This window comes from Lithobates pipiens, unplaced genomic scaffold (assembly GCF_037356315.1).
Source record: "Lithobates pipiens isolate NorthernLeopardFrog02 unplaced genomic scaffold, aLitPip1_a1.2 Scaffold_13, whole genome shotgun sequence".
NCBI classification, from domain to species: Eukaryota; Metazoa; Chordata; class Amphibia; order Anura; family Ranidae; genus Lithobates; species Lithobates pipiens.
This window is the reverse complement of record NW_027507718.1, coordinates 159,645,388-159,673,234: the sequence shown is the minus strand read 5'-3', so window position 1 is coordinate 159,673,234 and position 27,847 is coordinate 159,645,388. Positions and strand designations below refer to the sequence as shown.

The following is a 27,847-nucleotide window of genomic DNA, read 5'->3' as shown; positions in this document are numbered from 1 at the left end:
CCCTGAGCGATTATTTTCTTCACAAACAGGCTTGACGACACCATGTTCCATTGTAGAAGGAAGGTTGCCAATCTCCCCCCTATCGAAACTAGATCGTCACTTGCTTTTGGTAGGCTGTTCCCATGGAGCCCTGAACAGAATTCCTCCCCTACCTTTACCCTTTTGGGGGGTCCACAGCTTCTTGCTGCCATCCCCACCCTTTTGGGACTGCTCAACAGCACGAAAACATTTTTTCACGGCCTGCTTCTTTTTGGCAGGGAAAGCCTTTTTTCCGCAGTCCTATCCAGGATTGCTTCCAAGGACCAAACAGAAGGTCCCCGGAAAAATCTAATCTTTGAGGCTGTGTCCCCCAACCAGGTCTTTAGCCAGACCACCCTCCTAGCTGAATTCACCAACACTGAGGACCAGGCCACCATCTTAATAGACTCGGCTGAAGCATCAGCCATGTATTTCACAGCCTTTAAAATTAACGGAAAGGATTCTAATAAATCTTTGCGCGATGTTCCTGCCTCAACATGACATTTTCGCTTTTCTACCCAGCACTCCAAATTTCTCGCTACTACAGTAGACGCCATCACTAGTTTGAGGCTGGCCGATGCTGAATCCCAGGCTTTCTTGAAGAGAGAGTCGGCCCTCTTATCCATAGTTTGGCTTTTTATTCCACACCTCTCATTCCTTATCACCAAAGGGAAAATGCCTTCTAAGGGTTTTGGAAAGGAAGGGACCCCTCTCTGGATCTTTCCATTCCCTCTTAACAGTGTCCGACAATACTTTGTGGACTGGGAACACCCTGCCCTTGGTGTCATCCAGGCCTTGATACATTCGGTCGTGGACTGACAACTGGACCTTTTCCTGCTGAATGTCCAGAGTCGTATAAATCGCCTTCAACAGCTCGTCCACTTCCTCTAAGGACAGTTTGTATCTCGAGCTACAGTTATCATCCTCCTCCTCTTCTGAATCCCTGAAGGAAGGAAGAGTGCTCGTCCCCTCGTCCTCTGACTCCACAACCTCCACTGGCTTGGAGGTAGATGCCTTGGAACAAAGTGTTGGTGGTGGCAGTGGTGATTGATGACCCCCGGACAGCCCGGAGCATTCTGAACCAGTAACATCTTCACCAAGCTTAATGAGCTTGCTATTTCGCGTACTGAAGAAAATAAGTCTTTGTAATGTTGTGAGGTTTCTTCCCCCACTAGGTCCTTGATGCACGATATGCACAGGGTTTTCTGCCATGATTCGTCAGTGCATTTTCAAAGGAAGCACACCTTTTCCCATGGTTTAAGTGTTTTACTTTAACCGAACATTTCCTAAAACGACAAGAAAAGGGGAAGGGGGGGCTCCTTACTGAAAATCCACTCAGGCAAAAATACCAGAAACCAAACCACCAAGCCACATACCACCACTAAGGCTGCAGGATCCGAGAGAAGTAACCTCTGACCCCTGTAAAAGCAGGCTACCCTAGGGAGGACATCAAAGAACCAAAAGGAAAAAAACACAGCCCATGAGGAGAAGAATAAAGGCACCTCTGTGGCCCGCTTACCTGGGCCTGGTCAGTGCTTAAGGTGCCTGCCTCCACAGGCGCTGGTGTCCTCTCCTCCATCCTGCAGAGAGCCACAGTGGGGACTGAAACAAAACGACCGCTTTTAAAATTCCTGGGATCTGCGTTCTCCGCCAACCCGGAAGAGCCGGCCTATGGACCTGACCTTTGCATTCCAGGCGACGTTTGGAAACAAACATTGCCCCGCCCAGAAACAGGAAGCTGCGTCACACGCCCACCTGATCAGGGAAACCTGGAAGCCGTATTGGTGGCAAAACACCACCCCTCTGCTCCTGATGCGCTCCGAACAGAGCCCAGACCCTGCCGACGCCTTGACCCCCTGCGGGCCACAGCTCCACTGAGCATGGGAAAAGTCGGGAACTCCAGAACACCCTCCAATCGTACCGGGAGGGCTCTTAAGAAAAACGAACGAATCGGGAGGTAATCCTTTGTACTCCACCCTGGAGAGAGAGCATAACCCCCCTTTCTGGTTCCCACAGGTGTTTCCACCATGGCGGAGGAAACAATAACTGAAGCAATGGTGGAAGAAGAGGGATTTAAAGGTTGGCAGGTGTTTCCTGAAGAAAGGGGCATAGCTGCGCTCTCTCAAGGGTTGTCCTGAAAGGCGATTTGAGAAAAGTAGGGAAAAGTAAAGAGAGATAAGGGAATACATTACACAGAGCTCTTATGTGTTCAGTCCATGAGGCTTAAGAAAAAGGACAGTGATCTGTGTCCCATTATATACACACTTGTAACCATCCCTTCCATGTGCTTAAACTGCTACATTGAGTCAATGGAGGTGGGGTGCTCTCTTACCAGCTACCATTTTATGCCTGTTCTCTTCCCACCTTCGACCTCCTTTGAAGTGACATTATTCTACCAAATGGTCTGAGAAGAGGCTTTAGTCACATAACTACTCAAGAAAAAATTCCACAGCTGGGTATGGTGTCTGTTGCTTCTAAACATGTTCTGAAACTATAGAGTCATTGAAAGATCACTGTGAGTCCCATTAATAATAATAGTCCATCACCTTTAGGGAAGGAAGAGTGCTTGTCCCCTTGTCCTCTGACTCCACAACCTCCACTGGCTTGGAGGTAGATGCCTTGGGACTAAGTGTTGGTGGTGGTGGTGGTGGTGGAGGTGGTGATTGATGACTCCTGGACTGGCCCAGAGCATTTTCAACCAGTAACGTCTTCACAAAGCTTAATGAGCTTGCTATTTTGCATACTAAATAAAAGAAGTCTTTGTATGTTGTGAAGTTTCTTCCTCCACTAGGTCCTTGATGCACGATATGCACAGGGTTTTCTGCCATGATCCTCTCAGTGCATTTTTACAGGAATCTCCACCACAGCAGTTACAACTAAGGGACTAGTATCCGAATTATACACAAATAGCTATACATATATAAAAAGAGTTACCGTATTTATCGGCGTATAACACGCACTTTTTTCCCCCTAAAAACATGGGGAAATTGGGGGTGCGTGTTATACGCCGATCCCCCACTATTTTTAACCCTTTCTGCCGCTCTCTGCGGCTTCGGGCTATTTTCGGCCGCACTCGGCCAGTTTCGGCAGCTCTCGGCCGCACTCGGCCAGTTTCGGCAGCTCTCGGCCGCACTCGGCCAGTTTCGGCAGCTCTCGGCCGCACTCGGCCAGTTTCGGCAGCTCTCGGCCGCACTCGGCCAGTTTCGGCAGCTCTCGGCCGCACTCGGCCAGTTTCGGCCGCACTCGGCCAGTTTCGGCCGCACTCGGCCAGTTTCGGCAGCACTCGGCCAGTTTCGGCAGCACTCGGCCAGTTTCGGCAGCACTCGGCCAGTTTCGGCAGCACTCGGCCAGTTTCGGCAGCACTCGGCCAGTTTCGGCAGCACTCGGCCAGTTTCGGCAGCACTCGGCCAGTTTCGGCAGCACTCGGCCAGTTTCGGCAGCACTCGGCCAGTTTCGGCAGCTCTCGGCCAGTTTCGGCCACACTCGGACCGCACTCGGCCAGTTTCGGCAGCACTCGGCCAGTTTCGGCCGCACTCGGCCAGTTTCGGCCGCTCTCGGCCAGTTTCGGCCGCTCTCGGCCAGTTTCGGCCGCACTCGGCCAGTTTCGGCCGCTCTCGGCCAGTTTCGGCCAGTTTCGGCCGCACTCGGCCAGTTTCGGCCGCACTCGGCCAGTTTCGGCCGCACTCGGCCAGTTTCGGCCGCTCTCGGCCAGTTTCGGCAGCTCTCGGCCAGTTTCGGCAGCTCTCGGCCGCACTCGGCCAGTTTCGGCAGCTCTCAGCTGCACTCGGCCAGGTTCAGCCGCACTCGGCCAGGTTCAGCCGCACTCGGCCAGGTTCAGCCGCACTCGGCCAGGTTCAGCCGCACTCAGCCAGGTTCAGCCAAGCTGCCGAAAACAGCCGAGTGCGGCCGAAAATATCCGAAAGCCACCGAGGGCGGCCGAGAACTACCGAGCCACAGACAAGGCTGCAAGCGACTGACAAGGCTGCAAAGGACTGACAAGGCTGCAAAGGACTGACAAGGCTGCAAAGGACAAGGCTGCAATACAAGGCTGCAAATGGCAGTGATAAGGCTGCATTGATGGGCATTTAAATGTAAGGTTTTTTTTTTCCTTAAACTTCCCTCCTAAAAGTTTTTTTTCTTTTAAATTCCCTCCTAAACTTGGGGTGCATGTTATACGCCAGCGCGTGTTATACGCTGATAAATACGGTAATACTGGATTGGACCTCCGTAAGGATAAAGAGAGATGGGAAGAGGACATAGAGGAAATATCACAGGAGCAGTGGAGGAGAATCCTAGAGATGGGACCGATGGTATCGGTAAAAAATGATACAGTGGTGTGAAAAAGTGTTTGCCCTCTTCCTCATTTCCTGTTCCTTTGCATGTTTGTCACACTTAAGTGTTTCGGAACATCAAACCAATTTAAACAATAGTCAAGGACAACACAAGTAAACACAAAATGCAATTTGTAAATGAAGGTGTTTATTATTAAAGGTGAAAAAAAATCCAAACCATCATGGCCCTGTGTGAAAAAGTGATTGCCCCCCTTGTTAAAACATACTATAACTGTGGTTGTCCACACCTGAGTTCAATTTCTCTAGCCACACCCAGGCCTGATTATTGCCACACCTGTTCACAATCAAGGCATCACTTAAATAGGAGCTGCTTGACACAGTAAGGTCCACCAGAAGATCCTTAAAAGCTACACATCATGCCGAGACCCAAAGAAATTCAGGAACAATTGAGAAAGAAAGTAATTGAGATCTATCAGTCTGGAAAGGGTTATAAAGCCATTTCCAAAGCTTTGGGAATCCAGCGAACCACAGTGAGAGCCATTATCCACAAATGGCGAAGATATGGAACAGTGGTGAACCTTCCCAGGAGTGGCCGGCCGCCCAAAATTACCCCAAGAGCGCAGCGACGACTCATCCAAGAGGTCACAAAAGACCCCACAACAACGTCCAAGGAACTGCAGGCCTCACTTGCCTCAGTTAAGGTCAGCGTTCATGCCTCCACCATCAGGAAAAGACTGGGCAAAAATGGCCTGCATGGCAGAGTTCCAAGGAGAAAACCACTGCTGAGCAAAAACAACATCAAAGTTCGTCTCAATTTCTCCACAACACATCTTGATGATCCCCAAGACTTTTGGGACAACATTCTGTGGACCGATGATACAAAAGTGGAACTCTTTGGAAGGTGTGTGTCCAAGTATATCTGGCGTAGAAGGAACACTGCATTTCATAAAAAGAACATTATACCAACAGTAAACTATGGTGGTGGTAGTGTGATGGTCTGGGGCTGTTTTGCTGCTTCAGGACCTGGAAGACTTGCCGTGATAAAAGGAACTATGAATTCTGCTGTCTACCAAGAGATCCTGAAGGAGAATGTCCGACCATCTGTTCGTGTACTCAAGCTGAAACGAACTTGGGTTCTGCAGCAGGACAATGATCCTAAACACACCAGCAAGTCCACCACCGAATGGCTGAAGAAAAACAAAATGAAGACTTTGGAGTGGCCTAGCCAAAGTCCTGACCTGAATCCTATTGAGATGTTGTGGTATGACCTTAAAAAGGCCGTTCATGCTCGAAAACCCTCTAATGTAACTGAATTAGGACAATTCTGCAAAGATGAGTGGGCCAAAATTCCTCCAGGACGCTGTAAAAGCCTCATTGCACGTTATCGCAAACGCTTGGTTGCAGTTGTTGCTGCTAAGGGTGGCCCAACCAGTTATTAGGTTTAGGGGGCAATCACTTTTTCACACAGGGCCATGATGGTTTGGATTTTTTTTCACCTTTAATAATAAACACCTTCATTTACAAATTGCATTTTGTGTTTACTTGTGTTGTCCTTGACTATTGTTTAAATTGGTTTGATGTTCCGAAACACTTAAGTGTGACAAACATGCAAAGGAACAGGAAATGAGGAAGGGGGCAAACACTTTTTCACACCACTGTAGGTATCTCATTTTATGCCGAGCCTACTATACCCCTAAGACTATTCAAGTATGGTAGAAGACCAGATGATAAATGCCCCAGATGCCAGGAGACTGGGCATCTCCATGTCATATGTATGCAATCTCCAAAGTTGTTTCGATATTGGAAGGGGGTGCTTAATGTTGTGGGTGAGACATTTGGGATAACTGTGGAGATAGAGGTTGGACTTTGTATACTGGGATACAGGAAGGAATTAGAGGAGAGGAAGAGTATCAAAGTAGCAATTTTAAGATGCTTATTTCAAGCCCGAAAAATCATTGCAATGAGATGGCAGTCGACTGCACCCCGGGTAGGGGTGGACTGGATTAGTATAGTAAATGAGACTAATTGGTAAACAAAGAGTAGTTTATATAAAAAGAGGAAATCTCAAAAGAATGAGAGGATGTGGATGCCCTGGCTGGAAAAAAATGTGCTCCCCTAGAGGGAAGAATATATAGTAGGACTGGAGAACCACATAAAACAGTGTTGAATCTGCATATTAGACAACTTAGCATAGGCACATTGCGACATCTTTTTAAATTGAATAAGTGAAGTTATGTGAATTGAAAGAAATATTATAGGGAGGCACCGATACCACTTTTTTTTGACACAGAGTATGAGTACCGATACTTGACATGTACTCGCCGATGCCAATTACCGTTACCTGATTTTGGTCATGTGACCATTTTTAACCACTTCCCACCCGGCCACTGCATATAAACGGCCGGGTGGGAGCTCTCTACTCCTGACAGGACGTTCCCGAACGTCCTGTCAAAGAAGCGGGATCGCGCGGGCGCACACGCCGCATCTCGGATCGGCAGGAGGGCAATGTAATTTGCCCTCCTGATCCGCACGATGGCTGTGTCTAATCACAGCCATCGTAAGTAAACAAAGGGGGATGGGCGGCAGATAACCGGTGATCGCGCCGCCACGTGCCCGCGCAGCAGCGCGATCCCGATCTGCCTGAGACCCCCGGAGACCGCAGAGAAAAATACAACAGGAGGGCCATGTGATTGGCCCTCCTGATCACATGACGACTGTGTCCAATCACAGTCGTGATGTAATGTAAATAGAGAGCAGTTGTAACTGCTCTCATCTCTTCCTCTCCTCACACAGAACCTGTCAGTGAGGAGAGGAAGAGAAATCTTTGCTTCAGCCGGGAAGATCAGTGAGTTTTCTAGCTGTTTGTCTGCTGTTTACCCACTGATCTCCCAGCTAGTGTCCCCAAAAACACAGTGTCCCCAAAAACACAGTGTCCCCAAAAACACAGTGTCCCCAAAAACACCTGGCACATCAGCCCGCCATCTGACACATCAGCCACCCGCCATCACCAGGCGCATCTGACCCGCCATCCCCAGGCGCATCTGACCCGCCATCACCAGGCGCATCTGACCCGCCATCACCAGGCGCATCTGACCCGCCATCACCAGGCGCATCTGACCCGCCATCACCAGGCGCATCTGCCCCGCCATCACCAGGCGCATCTGCCCCGCCATCACCAGGCGCATCTGCTCCGCCATCACCAGGCGCATCTGCCCCGCCATCACCAGGCGCATCTGACGCCCGCCATCACCAGGCGCATCTGACGCCCGCCATCACCAGGCGCATCTGACGCCCGCCATCACCAGGCGCATCTGACGCCCGCCATCACCAGGCGCATCTGACGCCCGCCATCACCAGGCGCATCTGACGCCCGCCATCACCAGGCGCATCTGACCCGCCATCACCAGGCGCATCTGCCCGCCCGCCATCACCAGGCGCATCTGCCCGCCCGCCATCACCAGGCGCATCTGCCCGCCCGCCATCACCAGGCGCATCTGCCCGCCCGCCATCACCAGGCGCATCTGCCCGCCCGCCATCACCAGGCGCATCTGCCCGCCCGCCATCACCAGGCGCATCTGCCCGCCCGCCATCACCAGGCCCATCTGACGCCCGCCATCACCAGGCCCATCTGACGCCCGCCATCACCAGGCCCATCTGACGCCCGCCATCACCAGGCCCATCTGACGCCCGCCATCACCAGGCCCATCTGACGCCCGCCATCACCAGGCCCATCTGACGCCCGCCATCAGGCCCATCTGACGCCCGCCATCAGGCCCATCTGACGCCCGCCATCTGACATCTTCCGCCCGCCATCTGACATCTGCCCGTCAACATGACTAAAAGCGCAGAGGAGGCTTTCCAGATGCTCCAGAGTATGTCAGACAAGAGTAGCGGGGAACTCTCTCCGTCAGACTCGGATAGCGATTATGAGCCAGTGGAAAGCAGTGGCTCCGAGATGGAAACCGAGGAAGATAGAATCCTAACAAGGAGAAACGGGAGAAATGAGCAGGCGCAGACATCAAACAGCAGCGCACCACTCCAGGATGATATGCAGGCATCCACCAGCAGCGCAGCACTCCGGGATAGGCAGGCATCCACCAGCAGTTCTGCAACCTTCCTTGAAGATAGGCCAGATACTAGCAACGGAGCATCCCATCAAATAGGCAGTGCCCATACTAGCCTTCCAGATGTTCTGCTGTATCCAACATGGCTGCTCGATACGTCAGTAGAACCTGTTATTCCCCTTTTTACATCCCAGCCAGGCCCTCAGATACAGACGGAAAATGTAACCCCACTTTATTATTTTCATTTATTTTTTACCAATGATCTCCTAACTGACATTGTGGAGCAATGTAATCTATATGCCAGCCAACATATAGCCAACAATCCCAGTTCCTCCTATGCCCGTCCTTTTTTTTGGAAACCCCTCACCGTGGAAGAATTTAAAATTTTCCTTGGCCTAACCCTCAACATGGGGCTAACAAAAAAAAATGAAGTCCATTCCTACTGGTCTACCCAACCTATCCACCACATGCCGGTCTATTCATCAATTATGCCCAGAAACCGTTATGAGATGATCATGAGATTTTTACATTTCAATAACAATGCCCAATGCCTCCCTCGAAATCATCCCAGTTATGATAAATTATTCAAAATTCGGCCCCTAATCCATTTTTTTTCCGCCAGTTTCAAACAGATGTTTACCCCTGATAAAAATATTTGTGTGGATGAATCCCTATTACACTTCACTGGGCGACTTGCAATACAACAATACATGCCCAGTAAAAGAGCCAGACGTGGGGTAAAATTTTATAAGGCGTGTGACAGGGCCACGGGTTACACATATGACTTCATAATTTATGAGGGAAAAGACCGACAGCTAAACCCCCCTGGATGCCCTACCTACATGGGAACAAGTGGCAAAATTGTCTGGCAGCTGATCCAACCATTGCTTGGGAAAGGTTACCACCTATATGTAGACAATTTCTACACAAGTCTCCCACTTTTCCGCCATCTATACCTAAAGCAGACTGTGGCCTGTGGGACAGCACGGACCAACCGCAAAGGCTTCCCACAGATATTGGTCACCAAGAAATTAAAACAGGGTGAAATGGCCAGTATGCGGACTGACGAGGTACTAGCGGTGAAGTGGAGAGATAAAAAAAAGAGATGTCTACATCCTTTCCACAATACACAATGACACCTTGGTGGAACTGCAAAGAAGAAAAGGCCCCATCCAGAAGCCAAAATGTATCCACGAGTATAACTTATACATGGGGGGGGGGGGGGGGTGGATATGAATGACCAGATGATGCAGCCCTACTTGGCCACCAGGAGATCACTGTTTTGGTACAAGAAAGTCGCCGTTTATTTTATGCAACTGGCCATGTTCAATTCTTATATTATTTTTTCTAAGAGCACCCAAAGTTCCCTGACCTATCTAAGATTCCAAGAAGATGTCATCACAGCCCTTGTCTATCCCCATGGCCAACCCACTCAACTAATTCGGTCTGATGCAGTAGCCAGACTCCATGAAAGGCACTTTCCCGACATCCTCCCTCCTACCCAAACAGGTCGCAAACCCCCAAAAAAATGCCGTGTGTGTACAAGTAGAGGAATTCGCCGTGACACCCGATACTACTGTCCAGACTGTCCCTCCCAGCCAGGCCTCTGCATTGGAACTTGCTATCGAAGCCATCATACTTCACTAAACTATTAGTAAAGTGAAGATGATTTCTTTCCAGTATCCACTTTCTACCATTTCTGTGTATGACCCGGACTGTTAAATGACTATGCCTCTGCCAAACATATTTCTGCCTTCAACGTGAATTGACCTCGGCCTGTTAAATGACCATGCTTTTTGCCTGCCTCCTGAACTGATCATTTGCCCTGCCACTGTACAGCACAGGGGTCTCACATGTGAGGGGCTCCAGAAAAAGTTTTCAGAGTGGAGAAAACCTTTTTCTCCAGGTTTTTCGTTTTCTCGGATTAGGGTCTGGAGACTCGGAGGCTTCGTAGAGATTTGGGTGGGAAGAAGCCTCTACCCCTGTCCTCGGGTCTTACCTGACCAAGGCCCAATGTACAAAGTGCCGCCTGCTGCCATCTGAACTGGCCCTGCCTTTGCCTGCCACCTAAACTGGCCATGCCTGTGCCTGCCACCTGAACTGGACATGCCTATGCCTGAACTGCCTGCTAAACCTTGGACTGTACTGAACCATGTTCATAATTTTCCATATCTGTCTGCTGCCTGGACAATTCCTGGACATTTCCTTTGGCTGTCTAGAAAATGCTTTGACTGCTCTGGAACGGTGTCCCTGCCTGCTAAAACCACAGGTGAGCCTTTTTTTTACCCTTTGCTCAGCAGAATGTATTTTGGTGTGTAATTCTTGGTGTGTACATGCTATATGTTAGAAGCCTGAAGGTGGTACTTGTATGTTGGGCTTCTGTATGCGGCCAGGCTGTGGAAAAGTCTGACACATGGGGTATCGCCATACTCAGGACGAGTAGCAGAATGTATTTTGGGGTGTCATTTTGGCTATGTACATGTTATGTGTTAGAAAGATCTTCTAAATTGACAACTTTGTGAAAAAAAAATAGGTTTTTATTTTCTTTCCACATTTTCCAAAAACTTGTGGAAAGAAATTATATGTTCAAAAGACTCATTATGCCTCACAGAATATACATTGGGTTGTTTTCTTTCCAAAATGGGGTCACTTTGTGGGTAATTCCATTGTCCTGGTGCTCCAGGGCCTTCAAAAATGTAATAGGTACTCAGGAAATGAAATGTGTTGAAATGTGTTAATTTATGCCTTTAGAACGCCTGATGGTGCTACATGGATGTTGGGCCTCTGTATGTGGCCAGGCTGTGGAAAAGTCTGACACATGGGGTATCTCCATACTCAGGATGAATAGAAGAATGTATTTTGGGGTGTAATTGCAATTATGCCTGCACCATGTGTGAGAAATAACTTGTAAATATGATAATTTAGTGAAAAAAAAAAATATATATATATATTTCTTAATTTTCCAAAGCATTGTGGGGAAAAAATTGCAACTTCAAAAAATTCACGACGCCTCTTACCAATTACCGCAGACTGTCTTCTTTCCAAAAAGGGGTCATTTGGGGGGTTATTGTACTGTCCTGACATTTTAGGGCCTCAAGAACTGAGATAGGCCATCAGTGCCATCAGTGGATTGATACATTTTCAATTATGCATAGCATGTCGTGTAGGCTCTATAACTTTCACACAAACCAATGATCATACACATATCAGGATTTTTTTTACCAAAGACATGTAGTAGAATACATTTTGGCCTAAATTTTCGCCAAAATTCGATTTTTTTGGTTTCTTTTAAAAGAGAAAGTAGAAAATTTCGTTTTTTTTTTCAAAAAAAAATTCGCTCTTTTTTCGCTTATATTACAAAAAATAATAAATGAAGTGGTGAATAAATACCACCAAAAGAAAGCTCTATTTGTGTGAACAAAATGATAAAAAATTCATTTGGTTACAGTGTAGCATGACTGAGTAATTGTCATTCAAAATAAGAGAGCACTGAAAGCTGAAAATTGGTCTGGGAAGGAAGGGGGTTTAAGTGTCCTGTATTGAGGTGGTTAAAATGTGTAACTATACTACTCTGCTCAGGGATATGATTGTTGCAGTCTACAGCCGGGAATTTCCTGTATAGGCTCAAAAGGCTGTTTCTGTAAAGCCGACAATACTAAAATCGGGGGGGAATTACAGCATGGGGGGGGGGGGGGGGCAACAGGCGGGCAGACAAATTCCCCCTTAGGCTTACCGGACGCTCTGCTGCTTTGGCCAGAGGAGAAGAAGGAGGTGTGTGGCTCCTGACGCCACACTTTTTACAGCATGAGGTGGTGAGTGCTCAATATAGGCCCCAGCGGTGACACATAGGTAGGACAACATTATTATCTTTTATTTATTTTTTTTAACCACTTGACATCCGCGCTATGGCCAAATGACGGCCCCTTATGTGATCAGCTGTTAGCCAATGACAGCTGATCACATAATCAAAACAAAAGCCAATGACAGCGGAGGAGGAAAAAAAGCCGATCACGGCTCATCTCAATCAATGGACATCGGTCCCAAAAAGGAAGAGGCATTTATGCCTCATTTATAGCATCTGACAGTGCCCACACGTGCCACCTATCAATGTCCACCAGTGCTGCCAATCAGTGTAAAAGATCAGTATCCATATCACTGCCACCCATCGGTGCCCATCAGTGCCTCATTGATGTACGCCATAAGCGTACATCAATGACGGACAAAAATTACTCGTTTTAAAAATTTCTAACAAAGTGTAAAAAAAAAAAAAATTTTTTTAAATCCTAGCTTTTTACTTTTTTTTTTTTTTTAAACAAAAAAAAATAAAAAAAATTATAAAATAACAATCGCACAGGTGATCAAATACCACCAAAAGAAAGCTCTATTTGTGGAAAAAAAAATGATAAAAATTTCATTTGGGTACAGTGTTGTATGACCGCGCAATTGTTATTCAAAGGATATCAGTGCTGAAAGCTGAAAATTGGTCTGGATAGGAGGGGGGTTTAACTGCCCAGAAAGCAAGTGGTTAAAGGAGACATTCATAAGAAAATTCAAAAGATTTCTTAGAAAACTCCATTTGCCTTTCCCGCTGCAGGGTTTTCTGGGGTAAACCAACAGACCCAATCTAAACCCTTCATGGTGGGTTCCGTTACACCTTCAGGAGCAGGGGACCCTAGAGGAAACCCACAATCCTGGACCTGCAACACCACCCTGCCAGTAAAACTTCATGGCCTTGCTACTAAAAAGTATTGCATCCCAGGGTCCAGCTCTCTAAAAAGAGAAGTATTCACAGGCAAAACCTTGTTTCTTCGAATATGAGGCCCGGGTACGATTCAATTTGGCCCAAAAAAAGGACACTTTAAATGGATCCGGTCAACATGGCTAGCCCCAGCAAGGATTGCTCCTGTGGAGCTCAGCAGAGCACATCTTTACTAGTGACCAACAACTTAGACCAGCCTTTCTCAACCTTTTCAACACAGAGGAACCCTTGAAATAACTTTCCAGTCTCAAGGAACCCCTGCTAAAAATTACTAAGTCTACAACTCATGATACATTAGTGTGATGGTCAGTGGTAAGCATGCCCCTTACACTTGTGGTCACTGAGAAGAATTACCCCCTTACAGATAGCTAAAAAGGTCAATGGTGTCACTGGAAACTTATCGGAGAGGCAGAAATTATCATTTCTCAAGGAACCCCTAGCAACCTCTGGAGGAAACCTAGGGTTCCACAGAAACCCTGGTTGAGAAACCCTGCATTAGACACTGGCGAAAAAAACTGAGGTTCTCCCAGTAGTGGGAGGGGTTATATAGGGAGTGCACTTCTAGTCTTCGGGTGTGCCAGTGTCCATCACCTGAAGGTGGCCTATAACCCACACAGTAACTACTATGGCCCTGTGTCCCCTGATGTATGAAAAGAAACATGCCTCATCAGCGCCTCCTGCTATTAATATAGTTTGTCTACATCCATTGCATTATTGCTCTCCTTGGCGTGCCCCAGGTCTCTTACAATCCTAGCAGTGAGTCTTGAGGAAAGCTTCATCTACGATGAGATGGGAATGAGGAGAAACTGCCTTCATTCCCACTGTGCGCTGCACTGAGACCGAAGCATGAACTGTGAGTACACAGAGAATGGGTGGGACAACAGTCCTAGATCCTCCCCATCCGCCTTACTTCCTCAGAACCCCCCCCTCCCTCCAGCACCCCTTAGCTTCTTCCATTTCTTAGGGATTGTATATAACAATCTACGGTGGACACCTTTGCAGATGGCAAGTGGTATGGAGTCATTATATTGCCTCTTCAATGCCTGTTTTAACCCCTAAATGCCCCTTCCTCTGTTCCTGCATGGGAGAGGGGGCACTGGATGACCTTGTCTATTTATATATAGTACACATATGTATATTTTAATATATTTTGGTTTGCAAATTAATCAACCAAATGATAAACAGGTAAACTAATTTACAAGTATTAACCATTTTCTCTATTTAACCTGCCAAAAAAAAAAAAAAAAAAAAAATCGCCAGTAGCACACAAATTCTGCAAGATCATTACCTCCTTCATGGTGTCTGAAAGCTCTCCAAACTTCTTTCGAAACACTTCTGATGTCTTCATTGTTTCTGATTCGATTGTTTTCTATAAAAAAATAAAAATAAATAAATGTACCAAAAACTGTAACAAAATACATGACAAAACACATCCAAATGCAAATGTTTAGAGTAGAGGACGATCGATATGGGTTTTTCTCTGGTCGATGCGGATATTTAGTAATCGGGGGGGCCGATGTTTTAGGCAGATTTTTTTTTTTTGGCAGGTGGCACCGATGGGCACTGCCAGGTTTTAAACAGCTGATTTGTCAGTTTCACAGTTTCTCAGCATTCAGTTACATATAGTGCGAGACCAGCTGTCGAAATTCAGTTGCGATGACAGGGGTGGGCAGGACCCTGCAGCTAACACTAGCCTATCATTTTGCTTCTCCAGAAATGGGGCGGGCCACATACACTTCCTGATCCCAGATCCCATTGGCTGGTGTTTGATAGCTGCTGGGTCCCGTTCACCCCGGAATGCTGACAGCTCCTCTCTCTGCATAGTTGCAAACACTCATTTCACACACAGAGTGGCAGAGCCGCTCAGTGTGTAAAACTGCCAGTGGCATGCGGGGAAGGGAGGAGTGGATTCAGTATTCAGCCCTTTTGCAAAAAAAAAGGGCCGATGCCTTAACCACTTACAGACCGGACCATTTTGCTGTTCAAAGACCAGACTACTTTTTGCAATTCGGCACTGTGCATTTTAACTGACAATTGCGCGGTCGTGTGCCGTGGCTCCCAAACAAAATTGACGTCCTTTTTTTCCCAAAAATAGAGCTTTCTTTTGGTGGTATTTGATCACCCCTGCGGTTTTTATTTTTTGCGCTATAAACAAAAATAGAGCGACAATTTTGAAAAAAACGCATTATTTTTTACTTTTTGCTATAATAAATATCCCCCATAAATATACAAAAAAAAAACATTTTTTTTCCCTCAGTTCAGGCCGATTCGTATTCTTTTAAATATTTTTGGTAAAAAAAAAAAAAAAAAAAAAAAAAAAATCGCAATTTGCGCAAAAGTTATAGCGTTTACAAAATAGGGATAGTTTTGTTGGCATTTTTATTAATTTTTTATTATTTTTTTTTTACTAGTAATGGCGGCGATCAGCGATTTTTATTGTGACTGCGACATTGTGGCGGACACATCGGACATTTTTGGGACCATTGTCATTTATACAGTAATCACTGCTATATAAATGCATTGATTCCTGTGTAAATGACACTGGCAGTGAAGGGGTTAACCAGTGGGTGGCAGTGTAGGGGTTAAGTGTTCCTAGGGGTGTGTTACTAACTGTGGGGGGGGGTTGGGCTTTCATTTAGTGAACACTGATCTCTGCTCCAATCACATGGAGCAGAGATCAGCGTCACTAGTTGCTAGGCAGAATGGAGAAATGCTGTTTACACGGCATTTCCTCCATTCAGCCGTCCAGTGAGACGATCGCAGGTATGCCCGCGGCGATAGAGTCCGCGGGAACCGCGACTGGACTCACGGGGGTCCCGACCGGCGCGCTCACGATGGCAGGGCGGCATTGAAGATTGGACGTACCTGTACGCCAATATTCTGCCGACGTATATAGGCGTGCGCTGGTCGGGAACCGGTTAAAAAAGGCAGAATATCGGCCGATATATCAGTCGACCTCTAGTTTAGAGTTAGGACAAATTAGCTCTTAGTTTATTGTAAGGCTGGTAAAAACGGACCGAAAAAAAAGGTTCTGGGTGAATGTCACACGGTTTGTACTAGAGGTCATCCGATATATATCGGCTGATATTTGGCGTTTTTTAATTAATCAGCATCGGCCGATTGTGCAGTTAAAGGCCGATTATAGCAGCACGACTTGCAAAAGACTTATGTAATAGAAGTCAATGCAAGTTGCCTGAAGACTTTGGTGGAAAGACTGTCTCCTCTCTGGGCAGTCTGCCAAGAAAAGTGCAAAGAGATCCAATGATTATAATTATGAATGAACTGAACCGTGTGTGTATAAGTGCTCAGTTTACCCATTTAAAGACTAAATCTTTTCTGACACTTGATGCTTACAAGTAAAAATCCTGTATTTTCTGATAGAAAATCACTTAGAACCCCACCCCCCCCCCAAAAAAAAAAAAGTATAATATATATATATATATATATATATATATATATATATATATATATATATATATATATATATATATATATATATATTTAGCAGTGACCCTAGGGAATAAAATAGCGGTTGTTGCAATATTTTATGTCACACTGTATTTGCGCAGAGGTCTTTCAAATGCAATTTTTTGGGAAAAAATACACTAATGATTAATTATTATTATTTTTTAAAACTTAGCCCATTTTTTTCATCCAAAAGTTTTGATTAGGGCTGCAACTAACGATTATTTTTATAAATCGATTAATCGGCCGATTTTTTTTGATTAATCGGATAAAATCCCAAAAAAACATAATGTTCAATTTTTTCGTTTATTTAAAAGTAATAATGAAAAAACTGGGACACCAATGATGGGGCGCTATTCCTCCCACTGACACCAATGACGGGGCGCTATTCCTCCCACTGACACCAATGACTGGGCGCTATTCCTCCCAATGACAGGGCGCTATTCCTACCATGGACACCAATGATGGGGCTCTATTCCCCCCACTGACACCAATGATGGCGCACTATTCCCCCCACTGACACCAATGATGGGGCACTATTCCCCCCCACTGACACCAATGATGGGGCACTATTCCCCCCCCCACTGACACCAATGATGTGGCACTATTCCCCCCCACTGACACCAATGATGGGGCACTATTCCCCCCACTGACACCAATGATGGGGCACTATTCCCCCCCACTGACACCAATGATGGGGCACTATTCCCCCACACTGACACCAATGATGGGGCACTATTCCCCCCACTGACACCAATGATGGGGCACTATTCCCCCCACTGACACCAATGATGGGGCACTATTCCCCCCACTGACACCAATGATGGGGCGTTATTCCTCCCACATTGGTGTTTCTGGGGGGGGAATAATAGAGCCGCATTGGTGTTTCAGCCTGGGGGGGGGGAATAGTGCCCCATCATTGGTGTCCCCGGGAGGCGCTACTCCTCCCAGGGACACCAATGATGAGGCACTATCCCCCCCCCAGAAACACCAATGGGGCACTATTATTCCCCCCCCCCTGCTGAAACACCAATGTGGCTCTATTCCCCCCCTCTCCCTCCCAGGAAAGCAAATGATGATGGGGCACTGAATGTTGTGTGTGCTTTTACTGGGTACAACTTTCCGATAGCTGCTACCTTTTTTTCACACTCTGTGTGTAGCTCGGCTCAGTGTCCTCCTCACAGATTCTCGCCCTCGCCTCTGTTCCCTCGAGGCAGCAGCAGGCGGGGCTGAGATCTGTGTGAATGCTCATCATGTGACATCAGCGAGGAGGAGAGGCGAGCCGCGGACGTGCAGCGGCGAGTGCGTGCCTGGTCACAGAGAGCGCCGCCGAGGACACAGGACGGATGACATAGGAGGAGAGGATTTATTTCGTTTTTTTTCAACGCACAGACAGGCGGAAGGTGCGGATTAATCATTGCAGCCCTAGTTTTGATTACCTGTTTTTGTGTATTTAATGTATAGTTTTTTTTGGGGGGGGGGGGGGGTTAATCTAAATTATACAAACAAGTGAACTGATTGGAGGTTTTTTTTAGTTTAATAAATGTTTAAATGTAACAAATTTTCTGTATCACTTATTACTTAAGGCTGCTTTTACACTGGAGCGGGCAGGCATTGATGGTAAAACGCTGCTAGCTTTACCGTCATTTTAGCGGCGCTATTCGGCTGCTAGCGGGGCACTTATAATCCAGCTAACGGGCGAGGAAGGGGTTAAATGTGCCCATGAAGCAACGCTGTCAAATCTCATTGCAGGCGCTTCGGCAGTGGTGCCCATTCATGGGCAGGAGTGGGGGGGGGGAGGAGTGGTATATACATGCTCCATAGATGCTGCTTGCAGGACCTTTTTTTTTTATAACGTCCTCCCAGCGCATCTCCTCAGTGTTAAAGCACTCGGGCTTTCACACAGACTGCAGGGGAGCCGTTTTGCAAGCACTTTACAGGTGATATTTTTAGCCCAAAAGAGTCTAAAAAACGCCCCAGTGTGAAAGGTGTCTAACACTTAGAATTTATGAGATGAAGGGGGGGAATCGGCCTAACCCATCAGCCCCAAAAAAAAAAAAAAAATCGCCATCATATCGGCCGCCGCAATTTCTAAATATCAGCCAGAGAAAAACCCATATCGGTTGACCTATAGTCTGTACTGCTGTTTAACAGGTGCCGATCTAACAACAGACTATAGAATGGTCATGCTGGAAAACCAGTATTAGATCTGTGTCTGCTGACAAGGTGGACGGGGAGTGGGGAAGTCCCCGCTGCCAGAATACAATGGCATGGTGAGAATGAAGGGATCTGCAAGTTTTTGTCCATTCAACCCACTGGTTGAACAAAAGAGGGGGGGGGGGGGGGGGAATCAAAATAAGTGTATACCTTGCTTTTAAAACTTCAGACATAAAATATGAACAAAAAACATCCCACTATAGTGTACACTAACCTAAATCCAAATCACTGACTGTGGCTCTTCTTTGATCCCATTTTCTCTGCTATCTGCATGAGTCACTTCTGACCATTTTTCCTGACACAACAGTCTAAAAGGAAGACCGCCCACTCTCCCACCCCCCTCCAGCCCACAGCAAGCGTCTTAGAGCCTCAACTCTGTATGTTATCATAAAGCCTGTAAAGCAACTGTAGAGGGGGTTGTGTTCCTTTCCTCCAGTCAGCTATCAGATATCAGGGAGCTGTGCCCTATGCTGTACAGTACGTGTCAAATAAAGCCTGCAAGCTAAACCTGGCCCTTTCATGTAGCCCTCCTACCTCCCCTGCTGCTGTGGCACCCCTCTTATTTCCACCTCCACCTGGTCTCCACAGCCAGCAAGATTAAGGACAGAATACCTCAACCGGATCCTGGGCTTCTCTGTGCAGCTGCAACACCCCCAATAGCGCCACCTCCCCAAATCAGTAGACTCTGGCAGCTGACTCGAGCCCTCCTCCAGAACCTGCATTTTCTTCTTCTCAGCTCTGAGCCCAGATTCTTCCCGGCAGCAGCACAAGGCAAGGGGGGTGCACTGTGGCATAAGGGAAGATAGGGGGGGCTCTACTTCTGATAGTGGAGGTGAGGTTCCTGACATGTGATTTAAGGGGGAGCGGGTTGCTCTGGTCATCTAGGTTTTACGTATTCAACTAACCCTTTGCAGGACAATAATGCTGATGCTGCCTGCAATGAAAAGGAGTTCAACATCACTGCTATGCAGTGTGTGCGATGTCAGATCCCCACCCCCTGCTTCTACTGCGGAGAAAAAAAATTATTTGATCTGTGTGTCTCTACAGAAGAGAGGGCAGATAAACAGGTACAACTTATTAAAGCGTGTTTCACCTCACCAACACAGTGTAAGATAAGGCTTCACTTCAGCAATCGGCCAGAAAAAAAGCCTCCATCCAGCTGGGTAAAAAAAAAAAAATTATATTATATACACACACACAATTTTTTTTTTTTAAACAGACATTTTGTGAGGAAGGACAACCCTTCCCACCTGGTTTACTGGTAGAGATATCCATGTTTCAGGGTTAACTGGCAAAGTAGGGGGTGCAAAGTGTCAGATCTATAACGAGAAGGTTTAGGTTGTATTGCAATTTCAAGGTATCCAAAATGCGAGACCTGAAAACGTGGGTATGTGTAACCATGAGGGAGTACAAGGGTCCAGTAAAAACAACAGATCTATTACAATTTCTTCTGTTACCTTGACAAAAGGTGCCAATCTACAAAGGCAGCCAACAATGCAGTGGTGACATCCATGAGGTAAAACAAGGTATTATCAGGAAAGAGTTTATTTTCCAACAAGCCAAATACAACTCCACATACTGCCTCTTAGGCTTAAAACAGGATAGCAAAAGGTTTGAGTGCCAGGACAAACAAGACTGGGGAGAAAGGGCTTTCCTGTCTCTTTCCTTGTGCAAAAGCAAAGACTGTAATAAGGTCTCATTAGTGCACACAAGCGTGGGTGCTGAGTACAGAAACTGTATCCAAGACATGAAATTGAGACCAAAGCTGAATATAAAGATTACAGCCCAGAGGTACTTCAATTCAGCTGAATCAAAAAAAAATTTCATCAAGAGGCCACCATCCAAAAGCAGAACAGCCGCTATGATCGTTCTTATGGTGTAGGGAATCGCCGATTGAAAACAAAAATATCTGAATTATGTCTGTAGTGTCAGGCATCATTCAGATATACCCGCTCAAAGACCATAACGTCATATGACGGTGGGCGGGCGTGAGGAGGTTAAGCCTGTTAAGGGACTATGTTTGATCCCTGCATTATTAAACTGGTGAAGTGTGACCTGTTGACATGCATAGTACTTAAGACGTGAGGTGCACCAAGATGGCACCGCTTCCGATAAGGAAATGCGCAAGTTGGGGGTTGGCACGCAATCACGTCACCTGCGGTTTTGAACTACGAGTGCTAATCCTTTCCATATGTGAACCTACCACACAACTGGGATTATTGGGGAAGAGGAATCAACACGGGCACTGAGATTAGAGGCAATTCTTAATTGCCCATTACCCCTGCAGGGGTACATCTTTTTGGTGAATGTGGAACCAGGAGGGGAGCACAAATGTAACACAGCTTTTACACTGGAAATTGCATCAGATTTATGCACAAGTCACTTTGGAAATCACAACTTAGGGGAAATAATGGAAAATAAGGGAATTTATTCCAATTGATGAACTGAGATAAACATTTTTGCACTTTTGCAATTCACATATACTTTTTATTTTTGCAATTGGTTTTTTATTTATATATATTGTTTCACAGTTATTTGGTTTGATTTGCACACGTTTATTAGCATACATGGATCATCGCTTTCACTAAACACGCAGAGGACGCTATGATGTAAAACACTATATACACACACACACACACACACACACTTTAACAGTTTTGGCAGCGCCATTTTACCCATCTCTACTAGGATGCTGTACAGACTACCTCTCGGGTGACAACCTTGTAATCCACCAGAGATGAGATGGACACTAGCTTGTCTACCCTGGAAGTCTCTCACTCAACCCAGCTCCAGACCCTGTACCATTTACAACTTGGCGATGTAGAAAACTTCAGTCCCAGAAATAACATCCAGATACAGGGGTTCCCCAAAGCCACTACATATCTGCTGCATACGGCGACAACCTTAAATCAACTTCTGGAGCGTGACCCCACCACTGATATCGATGGGGTCAACAGGGTGGCTGGACCCGAGACCCGAAAAGGGAAAATCCCAGAGATGTGCGTTGTCCGCTTTGCCACATCCACATTTTTCAGGCTTAAAGAGCAGTTGATGCAAAAGGCTGGGGAGAAAGTCAATGGAGTTTAACTGTACCACCATCACCTTCCTACTTTACATCTCATCTCCACCCTAACCCACTTCATGCTCAACTTAACCATGTCCTCTATTACAAAGGATCAGAGAAACAGGTGCATCCTACAGCTTGGGTCACCCCTTTCATTAAAAAAATAAAATAAAAATAAAGTAAAGAAGGATAACCGTAGCTTCCAATTACACCATCCAAACCAATTGCCAGATCTGTTTGTTTTCCTGGACATACATGTGACAGACACCATACTCTGACAAATAAGCTTCCCTTGCCTGGTACCAGCACGATCCAAAATCCCTTAGCCCACCCAGTCACTTGTTGAGACATCAAGGTAGGGTGGTAAAAAACAAAAAAAAACACAGGCACAAAGATATAGATATACACTCAGAGGACAATGCCCCTTCTTTGCATAATGACACAGGGCGGGGTAAGTTCAGTAACAGGAGACACACAGACTTTTTGGAAGGGCTGCATGAGAAATCCCCCCAAATAGTTAATCCACAAACACATTCATCCCATAATAGGTTGCGCCTAAAGCAGACAAACAATAGAATAATGGGATACAGACACTTGACAAACACACAACCCCCACCTCAAATTATCTAGCAATTTTCTATGAGACCCTCCTACAATATTCTAGGAGTCTGAAAGGTGGGATTATTTAGCATCATATTTGAGGAATATTGTTCAGAAATATTACTGTCCCAAGTGAAAGAGCTCCTTCAACTTTCAACACAAACCATACTTAAAGAACCCAGTATAACAGGATTAACATGAAATGCCAAGTCTGGTGTGGTTGTACTGGGAGTCTGGTACGAAGAAACCAGATCAGGGTTCTCGGTCACCCTGTGCCCATAAATAGACACAGGGTAACTTACACATAAGAGGGGGGCTGGGGAGCTGAACAATGATCTTCCAGACCTCTCTAAAGGCAAGCTGGGTTCAACGGGGTCCCCTCCCCCCAAAGTGACTCCCGTCATATCTCCCCTTTTGTCAGGAGACTAACACAGAAAGAGATTCCAAAGGGTTGACATCAAAGTTGGTCCGTAGTTCCAGTTTCCCAATGCCTGTACCCACACAGTACTTCAAACTGTAGTGAACAGAGCGTTACTCACTTAGCCAACCTCTGCCTCTCTCGTAGAACATACTCCCAGCTGGGGAGAAGTGCAGACTGGTCTGACCCCTGGAGTCCGTTCAGCTGCTGGACAGAAGACAGGGTTGCTGCGCTCACTCAGTCATGCTGTTGCAGATCTGGGCCAATGGCACAGCATCCCTAGAGTATACAGGTGGAGACTGTAGTCCCATGCACATTTATTAGATGAAAATCCGCCTGTGTTTGCAAATAAGGTCAATATCCTCCTGTTCCATTGTCAGACCTTTTTCTGGGGTTGTGTCAGTGGAAACCCTTCAGTTTCCACTGACCACAGAAACTCCATAGTCTGTTAGTGGAGGGCAGAGGTCAGCAGTGTTCCGCCCTGCTTGCGCTTCAGCTGGGGACCCCACATCATCCACACCGGATAACTGTTTAGGAGGGAGGCCAGCTTCCTCCACTCCCAAACTGTGAATCTGCCGCTGGAGAAGGAAGACCATTTCCTCTGCTCTGGCTGACGTCTCCCCCTGGATCCTGATCTGCTGCTGGAGAGTGACTGTCCCCTTCTCACCCTGGAACTGCCGCAGGTGTGGGGCAGATGTCTTGGACCCGCTGTCCGGTTGTCAGCGCTTCAACTGGAAAAGTTTCTTGTAACTCCACAGATGCTGCTGGCAGGAAATCCCATGCCCCTGTCAGTGTTGTGGGAAAAGGGCAGACTGCCTCTTCTCTCAGGAAGGCTCTGATGTCAGCTCTTCTGCTGGAGGCTCACCATGTTCTTCCTCAGCAGAAAAGTCTTTTAAATCCCCAGTCTCTGGAACTTGTGTCTGGGGATAGAGGTTCACCATCTCCTATCCGTGGAACCCAGAAGATGTTACTGGTGCTGAGCAGTGGCTAGCGGTGCTCTGCCCTGTTAGCACATCAGATGGAATTTCAATGAAAAAAGTCAATTAAATCCATACTCTGGTCTGAGGCTGGGGAGTGAGGATGGCTTCTTCTTCTCCCGAGCCCTTGAACCGCAAATAGGAAGATGAGCCAGATGCGCCATCTCCCGCACCCTTATCTGTTTGCTGGACGTACGCATTCGTCCATCCAAGCTTGTTCTGTGCATTAACAGGTTCGTCAAGGTCAGCCAACACTTGCTGCAGCCGCCATAAGAGCTCAGTTTCCAAAGCTGGAGATGGGTAAAGCACACAGTTACTTTGCCTCATTGCTGACACTTCAGCCAGGATTTCAGGACTATTGGCTTGCACTTTGATAGTCCCAGGCAAAAGAGAACCCAGACAAAATGTAAGGGTGCAAAAAAGGACAGCTAAGATAGAACATGAAAGACACATAGCGGAGGAGAGCAAAAAAAATAAATAAATCCCAAGAAATTCTTTAAGTATGTAAATAGTAAAAAAGGGAGGATAGACCATATTGGCCCCCTAAGGAATGAGGAGGGACATCTGGTTACAAAGGATGGAGAGATGGCGAAGGTATTGAATGTATTCTTCTCCTCAGTCTTCACGAGGGAATCGGGGGGCTTCAGTAACCAAAACTGCAGAGTTTATCCTCAAGACACATCACAGGAAGCACCTCTGTGGTTAACAGAGGGCAGAATTAAAATTAGCTTGCACCCAAGGGTACTTGAACTCAGTCAAGTAATTGCCAGACCATTGTTCCTAATTTTTACTGACAGTCTACTGAATGGTACCAGCTGATTGGAGAAAAGCTAATGTAGCACCAATATTTAAAAAGGCCCAAAATACATCCCTGGAAATTACAGACCAGTTAGCCTAACATCAATAGTATGTAAACTCTTGGAGGGGATGATAAGGGACTATATACAAGATTTTAGTAATGAGAACGGTATCATTAGCAGTAATCAGCATGGATTCATGAAGAATCTTTCTTGCCAAACCAATCTACTAGCCTTCTATGAGGAGGTGAGTTGCCAGCTAGATAACGGAAGGCCCGTAGACGTGGTTATCTGGATTTTGCAAAAGCATTTGACACAGGTCCCCATAAATGTTTACTGTACAAAATAATGTCCCTTGGCATGAACCAGAAGGTGAGTACATGGATTGAAAACTGGCTACAAGGGTGAGTTCAGAGGGTAGCGATAAATGGGGAGTACTCAGAATGGTCGAGGTGGGTAGTGGGGTCCCCCAGGGTTCTGTGCTGGGACCAATCCTATTTAATTTGTTCATAAACAACCTGGAGGATGGGGTAAACAGTCCAATCTCTGTATTTGTAGACAATACTAAGCTAAGCAGGGCAATAACTTCTCCGCAGGATGTGGAAACCTTGCAAAAAGATTTGAATTAATGGGGTGGGCAACTACATGGCAAATGAGGTTCAATGTATAAAAATGTAAAATAATGCATTTGGCTGGCAAAAATAGGAATGCAATCTATACACAGGGGGAGAACCTCTGGGGGAATCTAGGATGGAAAAGGACCTGGGGGTTCTAGTAGATGATAGGCTCAGCAATGGCATGCAATGCCAAGCTGCTGCTAACAAAGCAAACAGAATATTGGCATGCATTAAAAAGGGGATCAACTCCAGAGATAAAATGATAATTCTCCCGCTCTACAAGGCTCTGGTCCAGCCGCACCTGGAATATGCTGTCCAGTTCTGGGCACCAGTCCTCAGGAAGTATGTACTGGAAATGGAGCATTGATAGTTTCAGGAAACTATTAGATAAGCACCTGAATGACCACAACATACATGAGATATACAGTGTAATACTGACATATAATCACACACATAGGTTGGACTTTATGGACTTGTCTTTTTTCAACCTTACCTACTATGTAACTATGTATGTAACTTGCTGCTGAGCAGAGTCTAGCAGCTGTCTGTAGGCAATCTCCAGCTCCCTTTTCTGAACAGCTAAAAAGTCCAAATCTTATGCCCAGAGCACTTCCGAGATATTCACTCTTTGTTCCCTGTAATACAAGATGTCCTCCAAAATGCAACTCTAGATCACTCCCAAAGTCAGGATCTTTGGACAGGCTCCTGTACAATAGTCAACGGATCAGCCTGCTTAACTCAAAATGTCCACTCATGGTTCGGTTGTTCCCCCCAATAACAGTACTCGCACTTCATCCTGCGACCAGTACCTTTACGTAGATGGAGGGGAGAATTTTTCCCTGGTGGCGCTGCTCGAGGTCTAGTGCCTTCTTCCAGAGTTCCCAGCGGACAGAATCATAGCATCCCAGCAGGACCTGCATTAACACACTAGTCCCCTGTGCTGTATCCGCATCTCTCGCAACCCCCTTTCAAATTCCTCTTCCATGCTGGCTGGTATCTGTACCGCTCTGCTTCTCTTATCCAGGGCTTGGATCCTGGTGGTGGTTTGGATGTGCTTACAGCAAGGAAGCATCCCACTGTTTGCCACCAATGAGAAAGACCCCATACTCAAGAGGAGTATGTCCGCCATATAAGCTTCCCTTGCCTGGTACTAGCATGATCCAAGACCCCTTAGCCCACCCAGCCACTTGTCGAGACATCAGCGTAGCGTGGTAAGAAACATAAGACTGTTTATTCAAAACACAACTAGTTTTACACTCAGGGGACAACCCCCCCCTTCTTTGCATAATGACAGGGCAAGGTAAACTACATTCAATAGGACACACAAACAGCCTTTAGGAAGGGCTTCAGGAGAAACCCCCCCTCCCTCTAGCAGCTATCCCACATACACATACACCCCATCATATAATTGGTTGCTCCCTAGGCAGACAAACAATAGAACAATGGGATACAGACACTTAATAAAGACATAACCCCCATTCCACCTTAAACTATCTTGCAATGGTCTATGAGACACTCCTACAATATTCTAGCAGTCTGAAAGTTGGGATTATTTATCTTCATATATTGAGGGATAGAGGGATATTGTTCATAAATATTACTGTCCCAAGTGAAAGAACCCCTTCAACGTTCAAACACAAACCACACATATAGAACCCAGGATAACCGGGGTAAAAAAATGCAGAGTCCAGTGTGGTTGTACTAAGTGTCTGGTTAGGGCAGACCAGACTGGGGTTCTCGGTGCCCCTAATAGACACAGGGTGACTCACACATTGGGGGGGGGGGCTGGGGAGCTGAACAAGGAGTTTCCCAACCTCTCTAAAGTAAGCTGGGTTTCATTGAAACTGAATCGTGCTGTGTGGCCTATTTCTTCGTCTTCTAAAATATATCACTTGGGAAAGACCTTCTGATCCATCCGCTGGCCATTACCCCTTTGGTGGGAATCCACAGGAAGCAGCGCTGTGAAGGATTAAAGGAGTCTAAATCCCCAACTGGATGCTGTGTGCGCTAATGATGGTTCCCCTGGGTGCATTACACCACAAGCTTTACTGACTCATTAGGCATATGCCTATTTGGGTTCAACTTTTGCAGTAAGCCTTGTACTTACTGGTGGTGGATCATCAACTAGCAAAATTTTTCTGCACAAAGTATATTTCAGGTCACTATGCACATTTGTTCATGGTCTTTGAATATTCACTTTTGAACTTATATCTGTTTATATTTTGTTTTACATGATTGTTTTCACAATTGAATGACAGTTATCTCATGATTTTTAAACAAATTATATGAGCATTTGTTAGAAAAGTTTTAAATGTTTATTGCGCGACTTAAAACTGGAGACTGATTTTTAAAAAGGCTTCTGAGCACATCTTACTTTAATTTGCTGTTGTCTTTTGTTTCAACTAACACTTTGCCAAATACGGTAACAGATTGTAAAAGAAGCACTGATTAGCAATAAAGTATGTACCTTGATGTACCAGGAGCCATCAGTGTTTTCCCAATAGAAGCATCATAGCTGTATATTGCAAGTCTTAGGCGGGAGCTGTACATCCCACTGAG

At 46.2% G+C, this 27,847-nt stretch overlaps 1 protein-coding gene across 2 annotated transcripts in view; it reads right to left on the bottom strand.

Moving 5' to 3' along the window:
- Positions 1–27,847, bottom strand: part of TIMM44 (translocase of inner mitochondrial membrane 44) — a 578,487-nt gene that overhangs the window by 418,308 nt on the left and 132,332 nt on the right. For both annotated transcript variants that reach the window (XM_077475767.1, XM_077475768.1), the window contains one exon: positions 14,422–14,502. In XM_077475767.1, coding sequence (XP_077331893.1) covers positions 14,422–14,502 — 81 coding nt within the window. The remainder of the gene's footprint in view (positions 1–14,421; positions 14,503–27,847) is intronic.